At 53.7% G+C, this 27,767-nt stretch overlaps 1 protein-coding gene across 1 annotated transcript in view; it reads left to right on the plus strand.

Moving 5' to 3' along the window:
• Positions 1-27,767, plus strand: part of LOC103172863 (voltage-dependent P/Q-type calcium channel subunit alpha-1A-like) — a 63,218-nt gene that overhangs the window by 21,172 nt on the left and 14,279 nt on the right. The window contains 15 exon segments of the mRNA XM_042344636.1: positions 9,637-9,733; positions 10,055-10,215; positions 10,441-10,581; positions 11,347-11,548; positions 11,918-12,082; positions 12,460-12,570; positions 13,086-13,169; positions 16,245-16,361; positions 17,201-17,266; positions 17,811-17,908; positions 18,398-18,548; positions 19,857-19,984; positions 22,792-22,888; positions 26,425-26,530; positions 26,814-26,921. Of these exon segments, the coding sequence (XP_042200570.1) occupies positions 9,637-9,733; positions 10,055-10,215; positions 10,441-10,581; positions 11,347-11,548; positions 11,918-12,082; positions 12,460-12,570; positions 13,086-13,169; positions 16,245-16,361; positions 17,201-17,266; positions 17,811-17,908; positions 18,398-18,548; positions 19,857-19,984; positions 22,792-22,888; positions 26,425-26,530; positions 26,814-26,921 (1,832 nt within the window).

A 27,767-nucleotide genomic window follows, 5' to 3' on the forward strand; every position in this document is an offset into this window, starting at 1 on the left:
GTGGTGGTGGCTGGTGGTGGGGAGGGGGAGGGGATAACCATGACCTCATTGCACTTGTGAAAACTCGGAAAATTGTGAAAAAATCACGCAAGTCGCGGATAGAGATGTTTCCGGAAGCATCGTGACGGGCCGCGAGCCGAGCCCAGCCAACTGCATCTGTCTTACACGACCGACCGCCCGACCGACCGCCCGACCGCCCGACGGACCGACCAACCGACCGACAGACAGACAGACAAAAAAAAACCAAAAAGTATAAAATTGAAATTTCCGAATGCAAATTTCAGTTCATGTCATCTGTTAATTTCCCCCCCACCCCCACATTTTGATGGATTAATTTATCTTCCCTCCTCCTTTCTGGGTCCTTCTCTTCTAATTCCCCCTCCTCCCCCTTCCCCCTCTTTTCCCACCTATTCCCCGCCTCCCCTCTCCCCTCCCTAAACCCCAACAACAAATTGTTTGATCATCACCTGCTCTTAAACACAAGTTACGTTCAATCACTCACAGAGTCATGAGGTTTGTTCCCCACTCTTCCCCCCCACCTCCCCCCCCCCCCAATGTGTGGATCGAAACTCCGCTACAGAAAGCCATCAAATGACCCTCAAAGGCCTGGTTTCAGAGTGGGAGGGGCAGGGGTCTACTGACCAATGCCCACCCCCCTCCCTGGGAATTGTCAGACCCTCACTTTTGGAGTGGTGGGTGGGGGGGGGTGGGGGTCTGACGGGGTGGGGGAGTGGGGGCAAGAGCATAGATGTTGTATTCATTTCAGATGTTTCCCTGAGTCAGAAGGTTGTGGGTTCAAGCCCCCAAATCGGGGTCTTTTGAGCTCGCAATCTGTCTGGGCTGTCGTTCCAGTGCGGTGCTGAGGGGGCGAGTCGCATCGGAAAAAGAGGAGGGAGTTTCTCTGTCTCTCTCTCTCTCTCTCTCTCTCTCCTCTCTCTCTGCCCGACGGACAACCCCCCTCCCCTCCCACCATCTGCACCCCACCCCGGATAAAATTGGTTGCTCGCTTCAAATGGCTGTTTGTGGGACTTGAAATAAGATGAAAAATGGTATTTGATTGGTATTGGTGTTAATTGTCACATCCACTCTGGTAAGAACCCCCCTCCCCCCCCCCCCCACAACCCCACCCCCACTCCAACCCCCACCCCCACCCCCACTGGGATAATAGTGGCAAAACGGTTGACGTGACCAACGATGGGATCAAATTTCAAGCCGGAAATTCAAGATGGTGCACAATATTTGGAAAACTGGATTCGGAAACCAACCATTGTGTCCAAATCTGTATGTGGTGGTGGGGGTGGGGGTGGGGTTGGGGGGCGCGGGGGGTGGATGGGGTGGGGTTGGGGGGGCGGGGGGTGGGGAGGGCAGGGGGTGGGGGAGTGAGTTCAGACCTCAAACCAATCCCAAATTGCGCACCGAAATTCAGCCATTTCTTAACAGATTGCGTGTGATAATCAGCACATCAAGTTTATTCTTAACCGTTCCATTTTTGTCCCCCCCCCCCCACCCACCCTCTCTCCCACCCGCTCTGTCGCCATTGGAGAGTGGGGGGGGGGGGGGTGGGGAGGATGGTTCAATGTTTTTCTTTGTGAATTTGAAAGCTCTTTGTATTATTTTCTGTCAACTCTCACTGTCGTACCTGAGCTGAGGACTGACATTTGCGTTGTGTTTTTTTTATGGGTGGGGGGGTGGGGGGAGGGGGAAGGAGAGAGGGGGAAGAATGGGGCAGTGGGTGGTGGGGGGGGTTCAGAATGTGGCTCAATCGCTCACACTCTCACCTCTGGTTCAGAAGGTCGGGAGTCTGAGTCCCCTTTCTTTCACGCCCTCCCTTCTCTGCCCCCTTTCTCCCCACCCGCCACACCAGCACTGCTCCAGCACAGTGTTGATGTGGTGGGGCGGGGAGGGGGAGAGTGTGGGGTGGGGGGGGGGTGGGGGCGTGGGGCAGAAAAGTGCGGGTGGGGGCTATTGTATTGTCACTGAGCTCGGACACGAAGACTGTAACAAGCTTTAGCTCCGTTGGGGTTGGAAGCGGTTTGGACCTGGTGTGGTTTTCTGACGTGGTCGTTCGCATACACACGGTTGCTCACCATCACTCGTGCAAACCCCCCAACCCCCCCCACCTTCACATAACAGTGCACGGTCAATCAGCCCCCCCCACCCACCCCCCCCCCCCCCCCCACTCCTCCCTCCAACCCCCATCACCACCACCATCCTCTCATTCATCAAGTAACCTGCCTGGATTCCCTTCTCTCTCTCTCTCTCTCTCTCTCCACATCTGCCATTGGGGAGCAACGGAGAATCTGCCAGGTTCCGACTATTTGGGAATGATCTGGGAATGTGTCGGAGTCTCTTCCCGGAGAGAGGAATTTCCGGACAGGATGCGTCTCCGGGACAGAGCGATCCCGAGTGTTGAGTCCCCGTAGCTCAGGGGTTAGAGCGCTCGCCTCGCAAGCGAGTGGGAAGCCCCGGGTTCAACTCCCAGGGGGGTCAGGTCAGGGCGGAACCCGAGGCAGGTTTCCTTACACCACACAGACACACACACACACAGTCACACTCACACACACACAGACACACACAGTCACACACACACACAGTCACACTCACACACAGACACACACACCACACACACACACACACACAGTCACACACACACAGACACACACACACACACAGACACACACACACTCAGTCACACAGACACGCACACACACACACAGACACACACAGACACACACAGTCACACACAAACACACGCACACACGCACAGACACACACAGTCACACACACACACAGACACACACACAGTCACAGTCACACAGACACACACACACAGACACACACACACACACAGACAGACACACACACAGACGCACTCACACACACACACACACACTCACAGTCACACACACTCACAGTCACACTCACACGCGCCTCTGTTTACAGCAGGAAGTAGGAACCCGGTTGTTAGTCAATTGGTGGATCGCTTTCCGGGGGTAACAATCCCTTCTAAATAAATAAATAAATAAATAGATAAATAATAACAATAATAATTTGGTCAATCCGCGGCTGTTTGTGGGGACACTGCTGTGTGCAATTGGCTGCTGTATTTCGCCCACAAAATACACAGTCACTACACTTTACAGTGTATCCCGTGAAGCGCTTTGAGACGCCTCAAGCACATGATGAGGCGCCGGGTCAAATGTCAGGATTATTATTATTATTATTATCAACACTTGGCCTCACTCTCACCATAGGGGGGCACTACATGAAAAGCCCCCACCCCAACCCCCACCCCCACCACTACACTCATCCAAATGGGAATCCAAGATGGCAGCTCCCAAATTGTTTCGGCTGGATTTTGAGCGCTCACTCCTGTTATTCTGAATTTCCGGGGTTCGGGGTGGGGTGGGGGTGAGGGAAGTGGTGGAAGAGGAACATCTCTGTGCACAAATTTTGGGGTTTGCCAACAGAACGCACAGTCACTTCACTTTGCAATGCAAAAGCGCTTTGAGACATCCTGATGACGTGAGAGGGGAATTGAGTGGGTGGGACGTTTGTGTGTGGGGTGGGGGGAGGTGGGGGGGAGGTGGGGAGGAGGTGGGGGGGAGGTGGGGGGGAGGGGGTCAGAGCACTGTTGAAATCCAAGAACAAGTGCGAACGAGACGGCCAATGTTTTGACGTTCTCCCCTGGCTCTTCATCTCCAGCTCCTACCTTGACTTGTTGCTTGCGATGCCTGTGTGACCCCCTGGGAGGTGAGGGGGGAGGGTGGCGGCGGTGGGGGGGGGAAGGGGGCGAGGCGAGAAGTAGGGGGTCATTGCATGCCCAAGGCCCAAAGCCTCATGTCAATGACACGGTTTACTGCTGTGAGCTGACATCGACTTTTTTTCATTGATAGCAAATACCCCCCCACCCCCTCCCACTCCCCCCCTCCCCCCCCCCCCCCCATCACGACCTGCTATCAATTGGGTTCTTTATACTTTTGCTCAAAACTGGCACGTGTGTGTTTTGAGGGGCGCGGGGGGAGGGGGGCGAAGGGGGAAGAGGGGAAGAGAAAACGGACAACCCATTTACTCCGATTGTATCGTGGGGTGGAGGGAAGCCATTTCCCCTCTTCCCCCTCCTTCTTCTCCCCCTTTGTCCCTCCCACCCTCGCGCTCTCTCTCTCTCTCTCTCTCTCTCTCTCTCTCTTCTCTCTCTCTCTCTCCTCAATGGTGAGGGGGGGGAGAAAGAGAGAGAGAACGAGAGGGAGGGAGGGCGAGAGAGGGGTGTGGTGGTGACAGGATTTTATCGCCCTTTGCCGATGCTGCCCGTTATCATGGGGCGGTGGGTGGGGGGTGGGGGGGGGGGGGGGCGGGCGGGTGGGGGGGAGTTTCGGGGGCATTTGTTTTGTTAAATCCATTTTACCTTTCTCAACAGGACTCCGCCTTCTACGGATCAGGCGACTGAGCCGGAACAGTCTGGAATGTAAATCACCCTAACAGCTGGCGCTGAAATCTCTTAAGGAAATTTCCCGCGCCCAAGGTCACTTGTTGGCCAACATTTTTCGCCCCCCCCCCCACCCACTCCCTGTCCTCCAACCCCCCCAACCCCACACACACTCACACACACACTCACACACACTCACACACACACAGTGCCCTAAGACGTCCTAATGACGTGAGAGGCGCTTTGCAAATGTCAGTGAGCCGCACTGTTGGGGTTCCCGTAATAATAGCCCTAATGTGGGTCACTGCAACCCCCGGCTGTTTGAGTGTGTGGTGGGGCCGGGGGTGGGTGGGGGGGTGGGGGGTCTGGTGGGGGGTGCGGGATGGTGAGGTGGGGGGGTGGGATGTTGCTGTGCGCAATTCGGCTGCCGTGTTTCGCCTGCAAAATCAAGCACACAGTCACTACACTTGACGGTGTATCCTTGCAAAGCATTTTAAGTCGCTGGCGTTCCCGTTAACAGTCCGACTTCCCGCCCGACTGACTGACCGGTCTTGTCGGACTTGTTGTGGGGGGGTGGGGGGGAGTTTGTATCTTTGCTTTGTTATTTAACCGCACGTTATATCTATTATTATTGTTATTATTCATATTTCTTGTTGGTTCCTGTGGTTAAGTCGGGACACTTAACGTTGCCAAATGCCTGGTATTCCTGGTGTGCGTCCGGTTACAGTTACGGCAACTTTCACATCAGACTGTGGGGGTGGGGGAGTGGGGAGAAGGAGAGTGGCGGGGGAGGGGGGAGGGGGGGAGGTGGGGGGTTAAACCCATAATTGTGTGAGTTTATGTGCCAGTCTCACAAGAATGGTTCCCGCGAGTCCACCCACACACACCACCACCCCCACACCAAACCCCCCAACCCCCCCCACACACACACACACCCCCACACCAAACCCCCACCCCCCCCCCCCACACACACACACCCCCACACCAAACCCCCCCCCCCCCCCCCCCCACACACACACACCCCCCGCGCTCACAGCTCAGCTTCTGGTTGGGGTTTGCCCAACAGGAAGCAGGAACCCGGTTGTTAGCCGATCGACGGATCGCTTTTTCCCGGGGGGTACAAATCCCTTTAAACAAAACAAAATAAATAATTTGGTCTCTTCGCCCCGCGGCTGTTTGTGGGGCTGACACTGGGCGCGATCGGCTGCCGGGTTCCGCCCCCAAAACACACAGTCACTACACTTCACGGTGTCTCCTGTGACGTGATAAGGCGCTGTAATCAAATGCGAGGATTATTATTATATTGTATTATATTATATTATTAAGTCTGAAATAACATATGGTATTCGCTCGAAATGTCTGAACAACTTTCCAGAAATCCCCCGCGATGAGCAGAGCAGCGGGAGATACGCACAGCCCCCCCCCACACCCCCCCCCCACACCCCCACGTTGTTATAAACGCTCCACTGGCTCACGGTCACGTCACACAGGCGTGTTTTATGATAGTTGACGTCAAGGCATGTTGTTGCCCTCTCTCATTCCCCTACATACATGCGTGTGTGTGTGTGTGCGTGTGTGTACGCTTGTGTGTGTGCAAGTGTGCGCATGTGTGGGCGGGTGCGTGTGTGTTCGCATGCGTGTGTGTGTACGCATGTGTGCGCAGGTGTGAGTGTGTTTGTGTGTGTGCGTGTGTGCACACACCAAGTCTGAGACTTACACAAGGAAACTGGAATCTCACGAGCGGAGAGAAAGAGTGTGAGAGAGAGAAAGAGAGAGATACACATTGAATTTTGTCGGAGAGGTGTGGAGTGGGGAGAGAGTGAGCGAGAGAGAGATGGGGGGAGAGTGAGCGAGAGAGATGGGGGGGGAGAGAGAGATGGGGGAGGGTGAGAGAGAGATGGAGGGAGAGTGAGCGAGAGAGAGATGGGGTGAGAGAGAGAGATGGGGGGGAGAAAGAGATGGGGGGAGAGTGAGCGAGAGAGAGATGGGGTGAGAGAGAGAGATGGGGGAGGAGTTGAATATTTTTTAAAGGCAAAAAAAAAGGGGAAAATTCCACAATAAAGGTCATGTTATGTACTTTTTTTAAAAACAGTTCACGTATTATTTTATTCTTATTTCGCATTTAAAAAGTCCCCAAAAATGATTTGTTTCGCATCGAAAACTTGTTTTAATTGTACCGTTTGAAAGCTTTGCCTTTTGCTCTTTTAGAATTGGTTTGGGATTGACTTTAGACGGGGAAATTAATCATTAAAATAATAATTTCGTATGAATTTTACATCGAAATCGTTTTTTTAAATATTAATTCTGTAATTAAAACGCCTTTTTTTTTTCGGTTGAACAAAGAACCATTCATTTTGGCATTGAAAGTTTTCGGAGAATTATTTCCCGTTAACTTTTGGGGGCGGAAAAGGTTTTTTTCGCGGGTTAAGAAAAAAAATTGATTATAAAATTTGGGCTTGCCTGGATTGCCTACCGTACACTCCTGATAACTGGTCACTTCCCGGAGGGAAAGCGTGTGCTCAGCGATGAGTTATCAGGAGCGGAGAGTTAAACATACGTATAAAATAGAAGTACGTGAATAAATGTGATTTGGGGTTTGTCGGCACGGTGTCAGAACACACAGTCGCTGCACTTCACAGCGGATCCCGTGAAGCGCTTTGAGACGTCTCGACCACGCGATCAGGCGCCGGGTCAAATGCGCGGATTATTATTATTGCTGTATGTTGTTAGCATCACTGTGAGGGGAGAGTGGTCGTCACCGGGACGGACGGCTGTAAGAGGAAGGACTTGATGGTTTCGATCCGCGTCCTCTCTGTCCCCTCTGTCCGAGAGGGGCTGTTTGTTTGCTGGGGTGTGCGAGTTGCCTTGTTATATAGACACACACTGTATAACGTGCTTGAACCAGGGTTGGAGTTGTGCTGTCCTCTCTCTCTCTCTCTCTCTCTCCCCGTTTACTGTCTGCTGCTCTAGGTGTGTCGCCGTGTCTCGACCGTCCTTCCGTCCGTCTCTGCACTCCCTCCCTCCCTCCCTCGCTCCTTCGCTCGCTCGCTCGCTCAGCTCTGTGTGTGCGTGTGTGTATTTTTTGTCACTCTCACTGATATCTTCTCGTCTCTCTCACTTTGCTGGAACACCTCAGGAGCATCATGGGGTAATATTATCCGTCTTCTGTTCGCAAAGAGAAAACTCTCCTCTTGTTTGTGCGGCTGTGTGTGTGTGTGTGTGTGTGTGCACGTGCTCTCGTTTGGTCTCTCACTTTCTCTGTCCCTCTCTCCCTCCCTCTCTGCTCTGTCTTGCTCTGCGTTTATCTCTCTCGCTTTCCATCTCGCTCCGAGACACTGCTCCGCATGAAGGCGCTGTATAAATGCAAGTTGTTGTTATTGTTAATGCTTCTCTCTCTCTCTGTGTCTGTATCTGTCTCTCTGTGTGTCTCTCTCATTGCTCTCTCTGTCTCTGTATCTCTCTCTGTCTCTGTATCTCTCTCTGTTTCTATGTCTCTCTCTGTCTCTATGTCTCTCTCTGTCTCTGTGTCTCTCTCTGTCTCTATGTCTCTCTCTGTCTCTATGTCTCTCTCTGTCTCTGTGTCTCTCTCTGTCTCTGTATCTCTCTCTGTCTCTGTGTCTCTCTCTGTCTCTGTATCTCTCTCTGTCTCTATGTCTCTCTCTGTCTCTGTGTCTCTCTCTGTCTCTGTGTCTCTCTCTGTCTCTGTATCTCTCTCTCTTGGTTGTGTATACACTGTATTCCGTGTCTGTATGTTGGGGAGATAGTGAACACTGTGCTGTAGGACGGGGGGGGGGGAGGGGATGTGGTGGGGGCCACAGTCAACTTGTTCTGTGGTCACGGAGAGGGGAACGGAGAATTCTAACGTAACTCATACGGTTTCTTAAGGTTTAGATACATTCAGAGTCAACGCTCTCTGGTGTCGGTCTGTGGCTCAGTCTCTCCCAATTTTGCCTCCGAGTCAAGAGGTTGTGGGTTGAAACCCCCCAAATTCCCCCCCCCCCCACCCCCCACCCCAAACACATCAGAGCTCACAGGCTCGGCTGAGTTTCTCTCCGGTATCCCGGCTGACAATTCCCCCCCCCCCACCCCCAGCAAAAAAAAATGGTTTCCTCGCTGTGCAGCCTGTAATTTGAGCCACTTCACCTGACGGCAATTGGTGGTGATGTTTCGTGGGGCTCGGGGTTGGGGTCTGATGTGTATCTGGACGGGCTGCGGTGCTGGTGGTTTGTTTGCGAGGCCTGAGAGGGCGGGGGAGACGGGTTCAATAACAGCTGGCACACTTTCGAGAATCGGAACGGGAATCGGGAGAGGAAAAAACTTGCAAGGATGCGGGGGGGGGGTGGGGGGGGGAAAGCGGGACTAATTGGGTGGCTGTTCCAAAGAGCAGCCACAGGCACGATGGGCCGAATGGCCTCCTTCTGTGCCGTCATATTCCGTGATTCTGCGATTCGATATCTCGCTGGTTCTCTTCTGGGAAGTTGAATCTTTTCTCGTGGAGTTTTTTTCTTCTTGGGGGTCAGGAGTCAGGGGGTTGGGAAGGGGGGAGAGGGCGGGAAGTGGGGGGGAGAGAGGGCGAGGGGGGGGGGGAAGGGAAATTTTCTCTCATTTTGTTGTGTTGGAAAGAAAATTCTTCCGGTTGACACTTTTTCAGGTGGAGGGGGTGGGAATATGGAACTTTGGACATTTTTGATCACAGAGAGAGAGAGAGAGAGAGATTGTAGAGAGAAGGATGGACGGATATATGGATGGATGGTTGACTTGAATTCTTTTTTTACGGTCGGCCGAGTGTCTGACACGCGCCGAAACCCATCACCGTTGCTTAAAAAGACTCTCCAAACCCGCGCTGAGAATTCCAGGTCTCCCACTTACACGTGGAAATCCCAGAGGTAGATTGTTGGGATGGAATGCGCTCTCTCTCTCTCTCTCTCTCTCTCTCTTTCTCTCTCTCCTCCTGGAGGGAGAGGCATCCTGCTTACCTAATTCTGGAGGGTATTAGGCGCAGGTTGGTGAGAGCCAAGGCTTGGGGCCGGGGGTTTGGGGGGAGGGGTGGGGGAGCCCAGAGGGTGTGTCACTGCTGGAGTGTGGATGGAAACTTGGATGGATGGGTGTGGGTGAGTGTGTGGATGGATGGCCACCTGGTGAGAGCCTGTGGGAGCTGCTTGGGGTCTGGGCTGGTTTTCATATCTTATCCCTTTTGGTTTCCCGCCCAGCGGCAGCAAAGGGAAGGACCTGAACACCATCAAGTCTCTCCGAGTTCTCCGCGTCCTCCGGCCTCTGAAAACCATCAAGCGATTGCCCAAACTCAAGGTAACGACGGTCCCTTCAAAAGATAATAATGAGAATAATAAGTCACAACAATAAATGCGGTCACTTCAACCCACGACTGTTTTATGGAGGCGTCGCCGGGCGCAAACGGCTGCCGTGTTCCGCCCACAAGACACACAGTCACTACGCTTTACAGTGTGTCCTGTAAAGGGGCTGTCTCAAATGCAAGGATTATTATCATTATATCCCAATAGTTGGTGTTTGCCTTTGACTGAGTAAAAGTGAAACTGAAGTGATTTCTCCTCCCCTCCCCCACTGTCCTTCATCCTCCCCCCCCCCCCTCCCCCCACCACCACCACACAGGCCGTCTTTGACTGTGTAGTCAACTCCCTGAAGAACGTCCTCAACATCCTCATCGTTTACATGCTCTTCATGTTCATCTTCGCTGTTGTGGCCGTGCAGCTCTTCAAAGGAAGGTTCTTCTACTGCACTGACGAGTCCAAGGAGTTTGAGAGGGATTGCAGGTACTTTTCCCCCAATCTCCACCCACCCCCACCCCCACACCCCCCCCTACCCCAATCTCTGCCGTCAGACCCTCCCCACCACTTAAAATCCCCCCCACCCCATTCCCTGTATGGAGTCCTGTAACTCTCCTCACAAGCGAGAGATCCCGGGTTCCTGACAGAAATCTACCTCATTCGCTGGTGAAATAACCGACCTCTCTCTCTTTCTCTCTCTCTCTCTCTCAGGGGACAATACCTGGTGTACGTGAAGGAGAACGAGATCAAAGCCCAGAAACGCGAGTGGAAACGATACGAGTTTCACTACGATAACGTCCTCTGGGCATTACTGACCCTCTTCACTGTCTCCACCGGCGAGGGCTGGCCAGAGTACGTAGTGCCCGGCCGCGATTGATGACAGGATTGCCTGCCCCCACCCCCCCCTCCACCCCACCCCGAACCCTAACCCCCCCCAAACTCCCAAGACCCCAACCCCAAACCCAACCTCCAAACCCAACGCCCCAACCCCAATCCTAACCCCCCCAAACTCCCAAACCCGCCAACCCCAAATTCCCCCCCAACTCCAAGCTATCCCAAACCCAACCTTCCCAGCGCCCCCCCACCCCCCATCCCCCCTGTGTCCCCTCCAGTTCTCGACGGCTCTGATGGCATTAAGAAGGCTCAGGCGTCCCCAGACGCTGCCGGGCGCGAACGGCGATATATCAATGCAAGTTGTTGTTGTTGTTGCCCATTTTGATCAGTTGGCTGCCAATTCCCAGGAACCAGGTTGAGAGTGAGAGTCAGAGAGAGCAAGTCAGTATGTGTGAGAGAGTGAGTGAGAAAGGGAGTCAGAGAGAGAGCAAGTCAGTATGAAAGAGAGTGAGTGAGAGAGGAGAGAGAGAGAGAGAGAGAGGACAACCCTTGGGTTTGGCCTTCGGGTTGGAGTCTGGCAGTGATTTTCCAGACTGAGGTGGACAGATGTTTGTAAGGTTGGGGTAATCAAGGGATACTAGTCAAGTGGGGGGTGGCGGGGGGGGTAACTGGAGTTGAGGTACAGCTCGACCACGAATAGAATGGCGGAACAGGCTCGAGGGGCTGAATGGCCTCCTCCTGTTCCCATGTGTCTGTGTGTCTCTGACTCCCCTCTCCCCGCAGTGTGCTGAAACACTCCGTTGACGCCACGTATGAGAACCAGGGTCCGAGCCCCGGGTACAGGATGGAGATGTCCATCTTCTACGTGGTCTACTTTGTGGTCTTCCCTTTTTTCTTCGTCAATATCTTTGTGGCCTTGATCATCATCACCTTCCAGGAACAAGGGGACAAGGTGATGGAGGATTACAGCCTGGAGAAAAATGAGGTGAGAGGCCAGGACATGTGATTAGAGTCAGAGCCCTCGCCTCGCCAGCGAGAGGAACAGGGTTCCATTCCCGGCCGGGTGGGTCAGGTCAGGGCGAAACACACACACAAGCACACACAGTCACACGCACACACACACACACACACACACACACACGCGAGATGGAGCTCGAGGGAGTTGAGGGACAGGGAACGAGGGGAAGGATCCTCACGCAGGGTAATGTCTCGGGGGGTGTTACAAGGACGGACCGAAACTATCCAGCGACTTTGGGAACGTCCTCCTGACGTGAAAGGCGCTGCGTAAATATAATTTGTTGTGGTGGTGGTGGGTGTGTTCTCTTGGCTTCCCTTCTCTCGTCTTCTCTTGCAGAGAGCCTGCATAGACTTTGCGATCAGTGCCAAGCCCCTGACCCGCCACATGCCCCAGAACAAGCAAACCTTCCAGTACAAGATGTGGCAGTTTGTGGTCTCTCCCCCCTTCGAGTACACCATCATGGCCATGATAGCTCTCAACACTGTGGTCCTCATGATGAAGGTAGAGTGGTTTGTCCGCCCATTCCCAGCTCTGAGCTTCTCCTATGTTCCTAAGACAACCCCCCCACCCCCCCACCTCCAACTCACCCACCCGAACCTCCCCCCAGTTGGAGGTGGGTGGTTGTCTTAGGAACAGGAGGAGGCCATTCAGCCCCTCGAGCCTGTTTCACCCATTATGTCCGCTTTTACGCCCACACAATAAATATGCAGCCAGTTCCCTTGACAGTGCGTCCCGTGAAGCGCTTTGAGACGTCTCGAAGACGTGATGGATCAAAATGCAAGCATTTTTATGATTATTATTATTGTTATGAACTCTATGAAACCTGTCCTCGTCGTTTAACCCCTGAAGCCCTGGTGAATCTTGTTGCTTGTTGGCAGTTTTCAGATCAGCCGGAGTCGTATGACAATGTCCTAAAGTACCTCAACATTGTCTTCACCATCCTCTTCTCCTTCGAATGTATTCTGAAGATCATCGCCTTCGGAGCTCTGGTGAGTGTGTACACAGGAGGGAGGGGGAGTGGGGTGAGAGTGGGGGGGTGGGGGGAGAGAAGGAGGGCAAGAGGTTGGACAGCCAAGAGTGGAGGAGGGCAGGGAGGGTGGAGGAGGGAGGATGACTCAAGGAGTGGTCGAAGAGGCAGATCTTGAGACGGGCCTTGAAGGAGGCCTGGGAGGGGGCGAGGCAGAGAGGCTCCGGGTTAGAGTTACAGAGGTGGGGGGCTGGGAGGCTGAAGGGCTGACCGCCTGATGGTGGGCAAGGCGGGGGACGTGAAGCAGGCCTGAGCCTTCGCTGAGCGGAGGGAGCGGACAGGTCGGTAGGGGGTTAGGAGGTCACAGAGGTAGGGAGGGAGGAGCGAGGCCGCGGAGGGCTTTGAAAGGTGAGGACAAGTATTTTAAACTGAATCCTCTGGGGGACGGGGAGCCAGTGAAGCCGGGAGAGGGCGCGGGCGATTCTTATTCTCGTCTAAGAATAAAATCTATTTCTATTATCATTCCCCCGCCCCCAGAATTATTTTCAAGATGCCTGGAATGTATTTGACTTTGTCACGGTGCTGGGTAGCGTCACTGATATCCTAGTGACCGAGTTTTGGGTAAGTTTAGCTCTCGCTTAGCCAAAGTCGCTCTACTCTTAGCTGCGATCTCGTAAACCCTCTGTCCAAACCGTCACTCAGGGTTAGAGACACAGTAAAGCTCCTCTACATTGTGTGTCCACACTCCCAGGTCAGGGTTACAGACACAGTAAAGCTCCTCTACACTGTGTGTCCACACCCCCAGGTCAGGGTTACAGACACAGTAAAGCTCCTCTACACTGTGTGTCCACACCCCCAGGTCAGGGTTACAGACACAGTAACGCTCCTCTACACTGTGTGTCCACACTCCCAGGTCAGGGTTAGAGACACAGTAAAGCTCCTCTACACTGTGCGTCCACACTCCCAGGTCAGGGTTAGAGACACAGTAAAGCTCCTCTACACTGTGTGTCCACACTCCCAGGTCAGGGTTACAGACACAGTAAAGCTCCTCTACACTGTGCGTCCACACTCCCAGGTCACGGTTAGAGACAGAGTCAAGTGACAGACCTGTGTTGATCTAAACACAGTTTGCATTGATTGTTACCCAGTGTGACTTTAGACGATTATTTCAATTGAATAATTCTAAAAGCCTGACCGGAGAATGTTTTACTACATACATAGAATGTGCTTAAACATGTGGGCAAATAGTCAGTGGGAATTATCTGAGACACACGCCCTGCTCCCCTGTGGCTGTGAGCCCCACTGAGACACTTCACCAAACACATGTGGTTCCACAAAGCTCCACTGTAGGAAACGCTTCTCATATTAGAACACAATGAGGAGCGATGTGAATGCAATTGATGATTAGTCCATCGAGTCCTGCGGTTGGACCCCTCGCCTCGCAAGCGAGAGCAGCCGGATCCGATTCCCAGACGGGTCAGGTCGGGGCAAAAGCTTAGGCAAGTTTCCTTACTCCACACAGTCACACACTCACACACACACAGTCACACACAGTCACACACACACACACACACACACACAGTCACACACACACGCCTCTGTTTACCAGCAGTCAGTAGGAACCCGTTGTTAGTCGATTGGCGGATCGCTTTTCCGGGGGTAATAATCCCCTTTAAAGAAAAAAAAAAAAAATTCACTCAATCCATGACTGTTTGTGGGGACGTCGCTGGGCGCGATTGGCTGCTGAGTTTCGCCCACAAAATGACCCACTTTACAGTGTGTCCTTTGAGGCACCTCAACACCGTGATGAGGATCTGCATCAAATGCAAGGATTATTATTATTATTATTATATCGTTTGGGAAACACCTTGCACTCGCACAGCGCCATTGGCGAGGGAGGGGTGGTGGAGTTTGGGGGTAACGTCTCGGAGCTACAGCCGCGGGGGAAAAAAAAGAGTCCCAGGAGTGGAACCACCGTCTAACGACTTGTGTATTTCTCGTCTTGTCTCTTCACATGTTGTCTTTAATGTGCGCTCGGGCGCTGGCTCTGCTCCTGCAATAACATCCAACCAAAATGCACTTTGAAATTCATGTGTTTATCCATGTTTCCGTCTGTGTCTCCATGCCAACTTATTTTATATCCGATCCCCACCGTAATCCAATTACAATCACCCATCAACAACACATAGACCACGGTTGGTTTGCCTTTTTTGAGCCCTAATGCATTACAAGCCTATCGCATGCCACCCCCCACCCCCCCCAATCCCAAACCCCTTTCCCCCCAAATGACTGCCTTGTGAATTGCTTGTGGTTACTTCTGCACCTGTCTCCTGTCGGCATGGCATTTTAGGGGGGTGGGGTGGTCTGTTTGTTGTCCTCTCTCCCCCTCCCTCCCTCCCTCCCTCCGTCCCTCCCTCTCTCCCTCCCTCCCTCGCTTTCCTTCTCCAGATCTTCTCCCTCCCTCCCCTCCCCCGTGTTATGGAGTCCCTGTAGCTCAGCGGTTCGACGCCTCGCAAGTGAGAGGACCCGGGTTTGATTCCTGGTCACAACAACAACTTGCATTTACACAGCGCCCTTCAGGTGGGGTGGTGTCCCAGAGCGCTTGACAGTGGCGGAGCCTGACACCGAGCCGGGGGGAGAGTAGGGGGGGAACCATAAGCACGATTGAAACGGAAGGTCTTGAGGTGGGATTTGAAAGTGGGGAATGGGGGGTGGGGGGGACAAGGCGGAGGGATGGAGGGAGAGAGCGACAGAGTTGCCGGGGCAGAGTGGCTGAAAGCATGGCCACCGATGGTGGAGCGGAGGGGGTGAGGGACTGACAGGAGGCAGTGGGTGGTTGAGTGGGTGGGGGTGGGGGTAAGCAGGTCAGAGAGGTAGGGAGGGAGGTACACAGTGTAGGTCAGGGAGGTCCGAACGTCAGGCCATGTTTCTGGAAGGGAAACACAAACATATTGCTTACACGGCTCGCAAACATTGCACAAACAGGGCACCTGGCCCTCAGCAGCCAAAAGGCTGTACCTCCCCCCTCCCCACCCCCTCCCCCCCCCACTCCCCGCGGGGTAGGACGATGGGTCTTCAGGGAAACAGGAACCAGAGGTCACTTTGCTTTGCTTCAGAGACCGAGTTTGGGTCCCTCTTTGTCTTGTACCCGCCTCAGCCCTGCATCAAACGCTTCTCCTGCATGTTCCTGACTGTGCCACAGCATCAGCTCCCCACACACTCGTTAGTTACCCCCCACCCATCGTGTCCCCCCCCCCAAGTCAAGCCGTTTCCCCTTGTGCATGTCTTCACTCGAGCCTGAACATGTAAGGTTCCCCCGGGGTTGTGGTTGAGACTGGCTCGGCCCGGGAAACCTTTACATGCGTGAATGGACTCCACATTTGTGGTCTTGTTCGTGTCAAAGAAAAACAGTGCATTTTGTTGTGTTAAATAAATATATTTCCAAATAAATCTATATATATATATATATATTATATATATATATTGCTTATTATTTAACAAAAAAGAAACAGGAAGCCATCTTTCCCCAATTGGATGAATGAATAGTCAATCAGATTAATTGACTTCGGAAGGGGAGAGGGGGAGGAGGGGAGAAGGGGGGGCATTCTCTCTCATGTGTTTTGGACGCCCAGTGAGTCTATGTGATGTATAACCTCCCTCTCCCCCTTACCCCCCACCCCATTGCTTTTCTTTCAGAAAAACATCATTAACTTGAGTTTCCTGCGTCTCTTCCGAGCCGCTCGCCTCATTAAGCTCCTCCGTCAGGGCTACACCATCCGCATCCTCCTGTGGACGTTCGTCCAGTCTTTCAAGGTATGTTTTCTTTGGAGTCCCCGTAGCTCAGGTGAGAGCCCTCACCTCACAGGCGAGAGGACCCGGGTTCCATTCCTGGGCGGGTCAGGTCAGGGCGAAACCTTAGACAAGTTTCCTTACTCCCGACACAGACCCACACACACACACACACACACACAAACAGACCCACACACACACACAGACCCCCCACACACACAACACACACACAGACCCACACACACACAGACCCACACACACAGTACCACACACACAGACCCACACACACACACAGACCCACACACAGACCCACACACACACACACACAGACCCACACACAGACCCACAAACACACACACATCCAGACCCACACACACAGACCCACACACACAGACCCACACACACGCCTCTGTTTATCAGCAGTCAATAGGAACCCGGTTGTGAGTCGATTCGCGGATCGCTTTTCCGGGGGTAATAATAATAATCTCAAAAACAAAATAATAATAATAATTTGGTCCCTCAATCCACGGCTGTTTGTGGGGACGCTGCTGTGTGCACTTGGCTGTCGGGTTTCGCCCGCAAAGTACACAGTCACTACACTTTACAGTGTATTCTGTGAAACGTTTTGAGGCGTCTCAGCGACGTGAGGTCAGGGGTTAGCGTTTTTGAGGTTGTTTCTGTGCCTTTTTGCTGTAACTGCCCCAACACAGAGCGAATTCAAACACCAGTGTAACCGGTGAAGGATAGTCTCACAGACAAAACGTTTGCAGGATCTGGATGAAACAAGGTGATTTTTATCCCCTCTCTCTATTCAACCCTCTTCCCCCCCCCCCCACCTCCCCTCCTCTTGCTTCTCCCCCCAGGCTCTCCCCTACGTGTGTCTCCTCATCGCGATGCTGTTCTTCATCTACGCCATCATAGGCATGCAGGTGAGGAAACCTCCCTGGTTCATGCACACTCGTGCACACACGCACAACTGTTACACAGCTTCCCTCACTCCGGGGCTGCCTCTCGGAGCGCTTAACAGTGAGGCCGAACCGCGGGGGGGGGGGGGGGGGAGGAGGCGGAGGGATTGGGGGGAAGAGAGTTACAAAGCTTCGGGGGAGCAGTGGCCGAAAGCGACTGCAATGGGGGAGAAAGCAGATCGTTTGAGAGGTCTCAGGGACGTGATAAGGCGCTGTGACAAATGCAAGGATTATTACTGTTGTTGTTATTGGCCGATCGGGGGGGGAATCGCTTTTCCGGGGGGAATAATCCCTTCGACATAAAATAACAGTAATAATGTGGTCACTCAATCCACCACTGTTTGTGGGGACGTCGCTGGGCGCAGTCGGCTGCCGCGGTTCTACCACTAAAACACACAGTCACTGCACTTTACGGTGTGTCCTGGGAAGCGCTTTGAGACGCCTCGGAGACGTGATGAGGCGCCGGGTCAAACGCGAGGCTTATTATGTCGAGTCTCTGCTCCCACAGGTCTTTGGGAACATTGCGGTGGATGACGAGGAGGAGAGCGACATCAACCATCACAACAATTTCCGCACTTTCTTGCAGGCTTTGATGCTGCTCTTCCGGTGAGTGACGTGTCTCCGTCCTTCACCTTCCCGTCCCCATCCTTTCCCGGTCAGTCAAGCCGCTTTCCTCGTGCTGGGGGAGAGGATTTGGAGCTCTGTAGCTCAGTGGTTAACGCACTCGCCTCGCTGGGCGTAGTTGGCTGCCGCGTTTCTCCCACAGAATGCACAGTCACTACACTTTACAGTGTGTCTGTCCTGTGAAGCGCTTTGAGACGTCTAGAAGACATGATGAGGCGTCGGGTCAAACACCAGGATTATTATTATTATTATTATTATTATTAGTGGCTGAGGTTTGAGCGGCTGTTGTTTTGCCGATCGGTCATGATTTGGTTGAGGGAGTGTGTGGCGACTGTGGGATGTGTGGGGTGAGGGTCGACTGTCTGGGTGTCGATGGGGCAGCTGGTGTGGGCGACTGAGGGCAACCCACCAAGTAACCACAAAGTCTTTTCTCTCTCTCTCTGTGTCTCTCCTGTTGTGTGTCTGCCCCAGGAGTGCCACAGGAGAAGCCTGGCACAACATCATGCTGGCGTGTCTGGCCGGCAAAAAGTGTGACCCGCGCTCTGGCATCCCGGGCTACGAATGTGGCAACGAGTTTGCCTATTTCTACTTTGTTTCCTTCATTTTCCTCTGCTCCTTTCTGGTAAGTTTTTACTTCCTGCCCTGCCTGACCACTCATCCATTTTCCAAAATGGCCTCCCCTACTTCCCCTCCAAATGGCCTCCCGTATTTCCCCTCCAAATGGCCTTCCCTACTTCCTCCGAAATGGCTTCTCTTCCTGAGGTCTGGCTTCTCTTCTCTCATTCTTTCAATATGGCTGTCCCTACTTCCTCCCAAGCAGTGTATCTGGGAAGTGTGGAAGCGATCGTGCAGTGAAAAGAGAGGGAGGCCATATTGGAAAACAGTTTCCGCCCTTTCAACAACGAGACCCCGGGGGGCACTGGATGGGACAATGTCGCTCAGTGGTTAGAGCCCTCGCCTCGCAAGCGAGAGACCTGGGTTCGATTCCCGGGCAGGATGTAACGTCGGGCAAGTTTCCTCACTCTACACACGCGCCTCTGGTTACCAGCGGTCAGTAGGAACCCGGTTATAACCCGGTTATGGGCCGATCGCTTTCCCGGGGGGTAATAATCCCTTCAAAAAATAATAATAATAATGTGGTCACTCAACCCACGGCTGTTTGTGGGGACGTCGCTGGGCGCAACTTGGCTGCCACGTTTCGCCCACAAAACGCACAGTCACTACACTTCACAGTGTATCCTGTGAAGCGCTTTGAGACACCTCGAAGATATGATAAGGCGCCGGATCAAATATATCAGATGCCAGGATTATTATTATTATATAACGTAGAGAGAGAGACATTCTGACGTTGTATTTCAATTTTCCCCCACTTCCCCTCTCTCTCTCTCCCCTCTCTCTCTCTCTCTCCCCCTCTCCTCTCTCTCTCCTTCTCCCCCCCCCTCTCTCTCCCTCTCCCCTCTCTCTCTCTCCCTCTCCCCTCTCTCTCTCTCCCCTCTCTCTCTCCCCCTCCTCTCCTCTCTCCTTCTCCCCCCCCCCCTCTCTCTCCCTCTCCCCTCTCTCTCTCTCCCTCTCCCCTCTCTTCTCTCCCCTCTCCCCTCTCTCTCTCCCTCTCTCCCCCTCTCCTCTCTCTCTCCTTCTCCCCCCCTCTCTCTCTCCCTCTCTGCCCCCTCTCTCTCTCCCTCTCCCCCCCCCCCTCTCTCCCCCTCTCTCCCCCTCTCCTCTCTCTCTCCTTCTCCCCCCCCTCTCTCTCTCCCTCTCTGCCCCCTCTCCTCTCTCTCTCCTTCTCCCCCCCCCTCTCTCTCTCCTCTCTGCCCCCTCTCTCCCCCTCTCCTCTCTCTCTCTCCTTCTCCCCCCCTCTCTCTCTCCTCTCTGCCCCCTCTCTCTCTCCTTCTCCCCCCCCCCCCCCTCTCTCTCTCTCTCTGCCTGTCAGATGCTGAATCTCTTTGTGGCCGTCATCATGGATAACTTTGAGTATCTGACCCGTGACTCCTCTATATTGGGGCCACATCACCTGGACGAGTATGTCAGGGTGTGGGCAGAGTACGATCCGGCCGCCTGGTAAGCCTCGCCCTAAAACAGCCCCCCCCACCCCCCACCCCCCCCACCCCCCCACCCCCACACCCCCACTTCGCGTTATCAATCCTGGGCTACAAGCAACGGCAAAGCTGCCTGAGACCATCCCCGAGCTCCACCATAGAGTGTCCGCACACCCTCTGTATCCAAGTCTGTTTCAGGGTTTTTCAGACTCTCCCCCCCCCCCGCCCCGCCCCGCCCCGCCCCGCCCCGCCCCGCCCGGCCCCGCCCCCCCCCCCCCCGCCCCCCCCCCCCCCACCTGGCCCGCCCCGCCTACAAATAAACCCGGGGGTGGGGCGAGGGTTGTGGAGGGCGGAGGGAGGGGAAACTGCATTGCCATCAGCAACTCCCCAATTCCAACTTGACCTCAGTGAAATAGACCAAGGGATTAAGATGTCTGTGATACACTTGTTCCATGAAAGATTCCCCCCCCCACCTCCGACCCCAAACTAAAGCCCCTCCCGATTGGGTTAACAACACCCCCCCACTCCCTCCCCCATCGATCGACACCAATTGTACCCATGTGTTTAAGCTCTTTGGACCCTACTTTTCAGGCATTAGTTGAGGACACCTCTCTCTCTCTCGTTCACAGTCGGTTCTGTTCACAATGAGTCCTTGTTGAGAGTGGGGGTGAGGGGTGGTGAGGGGGGGTGAGGGGGGTAGGGGGGGTGAGGGGGGGTAGGGGGGGTGAGGGGTGGTGAAGGGGTGGTGAGGGGGGGTGAGGGGTGGTGAGGGGGGGTGAGGTGGGGGTGAGGGGGTGAGGGGGGGTGAGGGGGGGTGAGGGGGGTGAGGTGGGGGTGAGGGGGGGTGAGGTGGGGGTGAGGTGGGGGTGAGGGGGGGGTGAGGGATCGTCCCCATAGAACGAGAAGTCACTGAATGTCAGTTTTCCGACCTTTGACATCCAGAGACCTTTAGGGATGGCGTGAATGGGGAAGGGGGGAAGAGAGAGAGAGAGAGAGGGGGGGGGGGAGAGGGAAGAGGGTCTGTGTGTGTTTCATGTCCTTCATTTCTGCTTTTTTCAAGGGGAGGGGGTGGGTGGGGGTACAGAAGGGAGGAAGGGAAGGAGGGAGTTGGGGAATGGAGGGAAGGAGGGAGTTGGGGAATGGGGGGAGGGAGGGAGTTGGGGAATGGGGGGGAGGGAGGGAGTTGGGGAGGGAGGGAGGGAGGGAGTTGGGGAGGGAGGGAGGAAGGGAGTTGGGGAATGGGGAGGAGGGAGGGAGTTGGGGAGGGGGGAGGGAGGGAGGGAGGGAGGGAATGCCTTTGAACGAGTTAATGCAATGCTCCCCCGGGACCCTCTCTCTCTTCACTAACCTGATTGTAATTCTCTTTCCAGCGGTCGAATACATTATAAGGATATGTACAGTTTGTTGCGCGTTATCTCGCCCCCCCTGGGCTTAGGGAAGAAATGTCCTCATAGGGTGGCCTGCAAGGTTTGACTTCACTACCTTCCAACCAGCATTTTACTTCAGGAATGAGTGTTGCTTCCCTTTGCCCCCTTCTTCCCCCCCTCTCCCCCTTCTTCCCGCCCCCCCTCCTCTCCCCCCACCCCTTTATCCCCTTTCCCCCATTTGCCGCCCCTCTTCCCCGAATACCTCCTCTCCCGTTACCTCCCACCCTTCCTTTCCTCCCTCACCCCTCACCCCAAACCCCACCTTAACTCCTACCCCTCCTCCCCCCCCCCACCCCCCCCCCCCAGCCCCCCGCTAACCCCCTCCCTCGTTGCATTTCCTGAACTCGAATGTGCAGGGGAAAAAAATTGCGATGTGAAAACTGGAGAGAGAGCGAGCGAGCGAGCGAGCATGCATTCGGACACATCTCTCCATTATTTATCGCTTGTTGCAAGCTACTTGCACCCCCCCCCCTCCCCACACCCCACCTCCCCCCCCACCCCCCCCCACCCCACACACACATGCATCTTGGGTGTGTTCTAGTAACTTGTGTTTGACTTCTTTCTTTTGCACGGGAAGCGGAGAGAGAGAGAGAGAGAGAGAAAGAAAAAAGCAAAACAGAAAGAGACTGCATTGACAACCACAAACCGTTACCTGTCCCCCACACCCCACCCCCCATCCCCCCCCATCCCCCCCCTCCCCTCAAAAAAAAACGCACAGAACCTTTTTTTTGTGACGCGGGGCCGGAGCGGGAGGTGAAGGGGGTGGGTGGGGTGGTGGCGGGTGGGTGGGGGGGGGTTGGGGGGGTTTGCGGTGGGGTGGGGGGAACGCAATACGAATGGGGCCGGAGGGAGGGAGGGAGGGAGGGAGGGAGCGAGAGAGAGAGAAAAAAAAAGGTTTTTGCCCTTTCTATGCAAATGTTGCATAGAAAATGGGGTGAATTTTATAAGTTGGCTTCAACTTCGAAACCAACCCAAATAAGTAACTTGTTTTTTTTTGTTGTTTTGTTTGTTTGTTGCCATTTTTACCTTTTATTTCGTTCCCCCCCCCCCCCCCACTCCTCCTCCGCCACCACCTCCCCCTCCTCACACTCCCCCTCTTCCCCCCCCACCCCCCACCCTCCACCCCCCACACACTTCCTTCAAAACTTATTATTTCCCTTTCTCTCTCTCTCTTTACCGTTTAATTACCCCCCAACCAACCAAACACCCCCCCACCCACCCACCCGCATGATTGATTTTCTCACCTTTCTCATTTCCTTCCCCAACCCCCACCCCATCCCACCCCACCCCACCCGACCCCCCCCACCACCCCCTCACCCCCCTTTTCTCTGCCTCGTTTGGTTTTTATTTCCACGCCACGCGAAAAAAAAAACCCCGACACCCCCAAAAACAAAAAACCTAGTGGACGGATCAGTTACACAGATATGTATGAGATGTTAAGGCACATGTCACCTCCCTTAGGCCTTGGGAAGAAGTGTCCGTCGAGAGTGGCTTACAAGGTAGAACTCGTGTCCTTTAGTGTTAATTGTGTCAGAGACAAATTCTGTTGCCCTCGGTACTGTCAGGGTCAAGTGTCGTGCAGTCCAGAAGAAGTCGGAGGAGTCTTTAACAGCCCCTCTCCCCCCCCACCAGGTCCACCTAATCCAATTCCACCCCCACCCCAACCCCCCAATCCAATTGCCTTTCATCGTCTCAGCCCCCACTCAAGATCTCAGATGCGTTCCGTTGAGTTGGAAATCAAAGCATCATCTCCAACCGAATCATCTCCCTCCCCCCACACACACGCACGCACCCACACATGCACCCACCCACACATGCACCCACACGTGCACACACACATGCACCCACACGTGCACACATGCACGTGCACACACGCACACAGGAGCTAAAAATCGGTTCCGCCCCATCCCTCTCCGACACCACCACCATCCCCCCCTTACGCTCCCCTCCCCCTTCTCTCTCTCTCACCCCCCCACCCCACAGCCCACCCCACTCTAATGTGGTATTCAAGGCAGATGGGTTCCTCGTGTCTTACAAGCCTCGAGTTTGACCACTCTGTAAGGAGGCCATTTGGCCTCTCGAGCCTGTCCCAGCTCTCTGGATGAGGATGGGTGTTGGGGTAGTGTGTGTGTGTGTGTGTGTCTCTGAGGAGGAGGAGAGGGAAAGAAACAAGATCCTCAACTCACACATTCACCGGGACCAAATTCACAACCCCCCACCCCTTCCCCCCACTGCCCCCTCCCCCTCCCCCCTCCTCCCCCCCCCCCCAAAAAAAAATGAGGCAAAACGTGAATTTTTTTTCAGAAACAAAATCTATATATTGTTTCACGAAAACACACCCTCCCCTTCCTGTGGATTGCATGACCTGGTGTTGCGTGTGTGGCAGGGGTCAGTGGCGAATCTTCGATGCAGTTTAATTCAGGCAGAACGTTTAAGTCAAGTCTTATTGTGTTTTTTTTTGGCCCCTCGGAGCAGAAACTCCCCTCTAATCCTGTAGTCTTTTACTAACTTTTCCGCCTCTCTTGTTTTTTTTTTGTTGTTGCTTTCTGTCAATGCAGTTCTTAAACCTAACACAAAGGTCCCTCTTCCTCTTCCATACGTCCCTCTCCATAACTACACTTCTCCTCTCTACATTCCCCACCTCCCCCCCCCCCCCTCCCCCCTCTCTCGCTCTCTCTCTCTCCATCTCTCCTGCATCTATACTCTGCTCACACATGTCAAATGGGGTTATCAGACACTTGACGCTTGAGCTTTGATCCCAATTAATAATAATAACAATAATCCTGGTATTTAACCCGGCGCCTGATCACGTCGTTGAGACGTCTCAAAGCGTTTCACAGGATATACTGTAAAGTGAATTGACTGTATATTTTGTGGGCGAAATGCGGCGGCCGATTGCACACAGCGGTGTCCCCACAAACAGCCGTGGAGTGAGCGACCAAATTCATTATTGTTATTTTTCTTTTCGGAGGGTTTATCACCCCCCGTCCTCTCGCTTGCGAGGTGAGGGCTCAAACCCCTGAGCTACAGGACCCCAAATTCCCCCCCACACCCCACACACACAATGATGGCGGCCTGCATAACAAAAAGAATTATTATTGAGAATCTCTCTATTTTATCGCCTGTTTTCCGCTGTGAGTGTGGGCATCACTGACTAGTTATTCACAATGGGAAAGTGGGAAGGTTTCTGGTCACGTGTTGACATGTGTGAATCCCAACATTCCTCACTCAGCCAGAACTATTCACCTGAAAAGCCACACATATCACTCTTACTCTTCGTAACCACCTTCCTCTCTCCATCGCTCCTCCTCTTTCTCCCTCCTCTTCCTCCCTCCGTCTCTCCTCCATCTCCCCTTCCATATAAACTCCTTCCCCCAACTCAATCCTCGCTTCAGAGAACATTCTCATTCAACTCCTTCAAAGAGTTGCAAAGGGGGCGATTTCAGGACAGACACCAGGAAGTTTCTCTTTACCCATTAACAACAACAACAACTTGCATTTATACAGCGCCCCTCACTCACTCACTCACTCACCCACCCACCCACTCATGCACTCACACAGGGTAGCGCTGAGCCGGAGGGAGGGAGGGAGGGAGGAGGGAGGTGACCATGAACAAGTGGAACAGAGTTGCCAGAAACTGGGGGGGAGGGTTTATAATAATAATAATAATAATAATCCTGGGATTTGACCCAGCGCCTGATCATGTCGTCGAGACGTCTCAAAGCACTTCACAGGATACACTGTAAAGTGTAGTGACAGTGCATTTTGTGGGCGAAATGCGGCAGCCAATTGCGCCCAGGGGTTGAGGCCAGGACGATGGGACTCGTTTAAGAAGTAGTTGGATGCTGTGATGAGGGTAGGAGGGGTACGAGGGTAGGACAAGTGTCTGGAGGGGGGGGGGGTTAGATGGGACCAAAGGACCTTCTTCACCTGAACCCGATCTTGTTTATCTGGAGAATGGATGGGGAGGGGTGGAGCGTGTTCCCCTGTACAAAAAAACATGTTTACCCTGTCCCACCCCCTGTTTGACCAATAGCCCAGAAACCCCTACTCTCCCCCAGCTCTCCCATCACCACCCCCCAAATGGACTGATTCACCTCCACCCTATGGGATCAATGTTCTTATTGATTCCCTCCTCTCCTCTCTCCCCACTTCCCTTCTCTCTCTCTCTCTGTCTCTCACTTTCTCCTTCCTCTCTTTCGTTCTCTGTTCCATCTCTGTCCATCTCGCTCTCTCGCTCTCTCGTTCTGCGTCTTTCCCTCTCTCTCTCTCTCTCTCTCTCTCTCTCTCCCTCCCTCTCTCGTTCCTGATCTCTCCCATTCCACGGCAACTAACCTCAACAGCCGCTCCCTCAGCCATTCCAACCCCCTTCACTGCCTCACCTCCACTTCCACCCAACACACTAACCCTGAACCACCTCTGCTTCATACGCCATTGATGGCTGTTAGCACCCAGAGATGCTTGGCTGGAAAGCCCACAGCCCTCTGTCAGGAAGAGCTGGGAATGATATCAGTGTGTGTAGCCCTTGGAAGCTATGCGTAGAGAGAGAGAGAATTGCCTGCCCCGATGGGATCTTTCTCTGGCATGTTGCATGTCTTTGCCTGCTCTGCATTGTGTGATGTCAACTGATGAAATCCCGTGGGATTGCAAACCGTGGTCTATGTTCTGCACTGTGTGTGCGTGTTTGCGTGTTGTGGTTGCCACAGTGGAAAACATCACTTGCCTGTTTTATAGCAAAATAATAATAATAATAATAATAATTAACTCTGTGCCTGCTCCTGGTTGATCAGCGGAATGAATTGTGTTTTTTTCTATATTGTTGTGTGTAAAGAAAATAATATCAAATGCAAATCTCCCAATTTTTGTCTCCTTTCCCACTCCACACCCACCCACCCACCCACCACCCCCCCCACCCACCCACCCACCCCCCCACCCCCCCACCCTCGCCCCACCCCTAACCCCCTCCCCACTGTGCTGTTCGCGGCTTTGTGAGTTACTGGGCTAGGGGGTTTGTGCTGTGGTTCATTCTGTACAGAGGCTCCTACGGATGGATTTACCCGTTGCCGACGACAACTCGGTTCACTTTAATTCCACCCTCATGGCGCTCATCAGGACTGCGCTGGATATCAAGATTGCCAAAGGTATGGTGTTGTTTCCCCAGTCCCCCCGCCCCCCTGGCTCGGCTCCCCTCTCCTCTCTCCCCCCCCTTTCCCCCGAGGATAGAGTTCAGGGTCCTCCATGGCCTTGCCCTCTCCTCTCTCTGTGACCTGCTAACTCCGATCCCTCCGCTCAGCAGGCTCCAGTCTGCTCCACGACCCCCGGCCCAATTCAGCCACTGCTAACTCTCTCTGCCTCTCTGCCCTTCCTCCTTCTCCTTCTCTCCTCTCTCCCTCCCTCTCTCCCTCTATCTCTCTCTCTCTTTAGGAGGAGCCGACAAACATCAAATGGATAAAGAGTTGAGGAAGGAGATGATGTCAATCTGGCCTCATCTCTCCCAGAAAACCATGGACCTGCTCGTCACCCCTCACAAATGTAAGCTCATTCCTCTTGTTCCTTTATCATATCTACTGCTCCCTTCCCTTCCCTCCACACCCCTCCCATCCCATTACTATACCCTACCATCATCGCCCCTCCTTACCCCACCCCCACACCCCCGATAGCAGTGGACCCCTCTAAACAAGTCATCTCACCCCTCCTTTCACTCCCTTGACCGCCATTTTTTTTGGAAGTGAGAGTTTAATGTAATATTTAGTTGTGTGTGTGCGTGTGTGTGTGTGTGGGGGGTTCTATGTCGATCGCAAGTTGTTGGTTTAATTTTTGTTTTCGAAGCTGAATCTTCTGAAGAGTGGCGAAATTCACGCTCTCCTCACCCCCTGGAATTATTTTTTTGGAATGGAGGGTGGAATGGAGCTCACACTGTGTTTTTCTCTTTCTCTCTCTCTCTCTCTTTCTCTCACTCTCTCTTTCTCTCCTCTCTTTCTCTCTCTCTCTCTCTCTCTCGTTCCCCCCAACTTTCTCCATCCTCCAATCCCTGACTGTCCAGCGAAGGGAAGGAGGGACCCAATACACAGTCCCAATGGGTGTGGAGAGAAACTGGGTGGGTTTGATTCCTACCCAACGTGTGGGGTGGAAGAACCACAGTTAACACTTTACAATATATCCTGTGAAGCGCTTTGAGACGCCTCGAAGACGTGATAAGGCGCTACAAAACACTCTCCCTCAATCCCTCTGCCTTGACCCCTCTCTCCCCTTTTTCAAGTCCCGCCTGAAAACCTTCCTCTTCGACCGGGCTTACGGTCACCCCCTCCTTCCCCCACCCCCTGCCCCGGGCTCGGAGTCAGGCTCGGCCACCGTTAAGCGCTCTGAGACGCTATCCTG

Source organism: Callorhinchus milii, unplaced genomic scaffold (genome assembly GCF_018977255.1).
Source record: "Callorhinchus milii isolate IMCB2004 unplaced genomic scaffold, IMCB_Cmil_1.0 Scaffold29, whole genome shotgun sequence".
In the NCBI taxonomy this organism is placed as follows: domain Eukaryota; kingdom Metazoa; phylum Chordata; class Chondrichthyes; order Chimaeriformes; family Callorhinchidae; genus Callorhinchus; species Callorhinchus milii.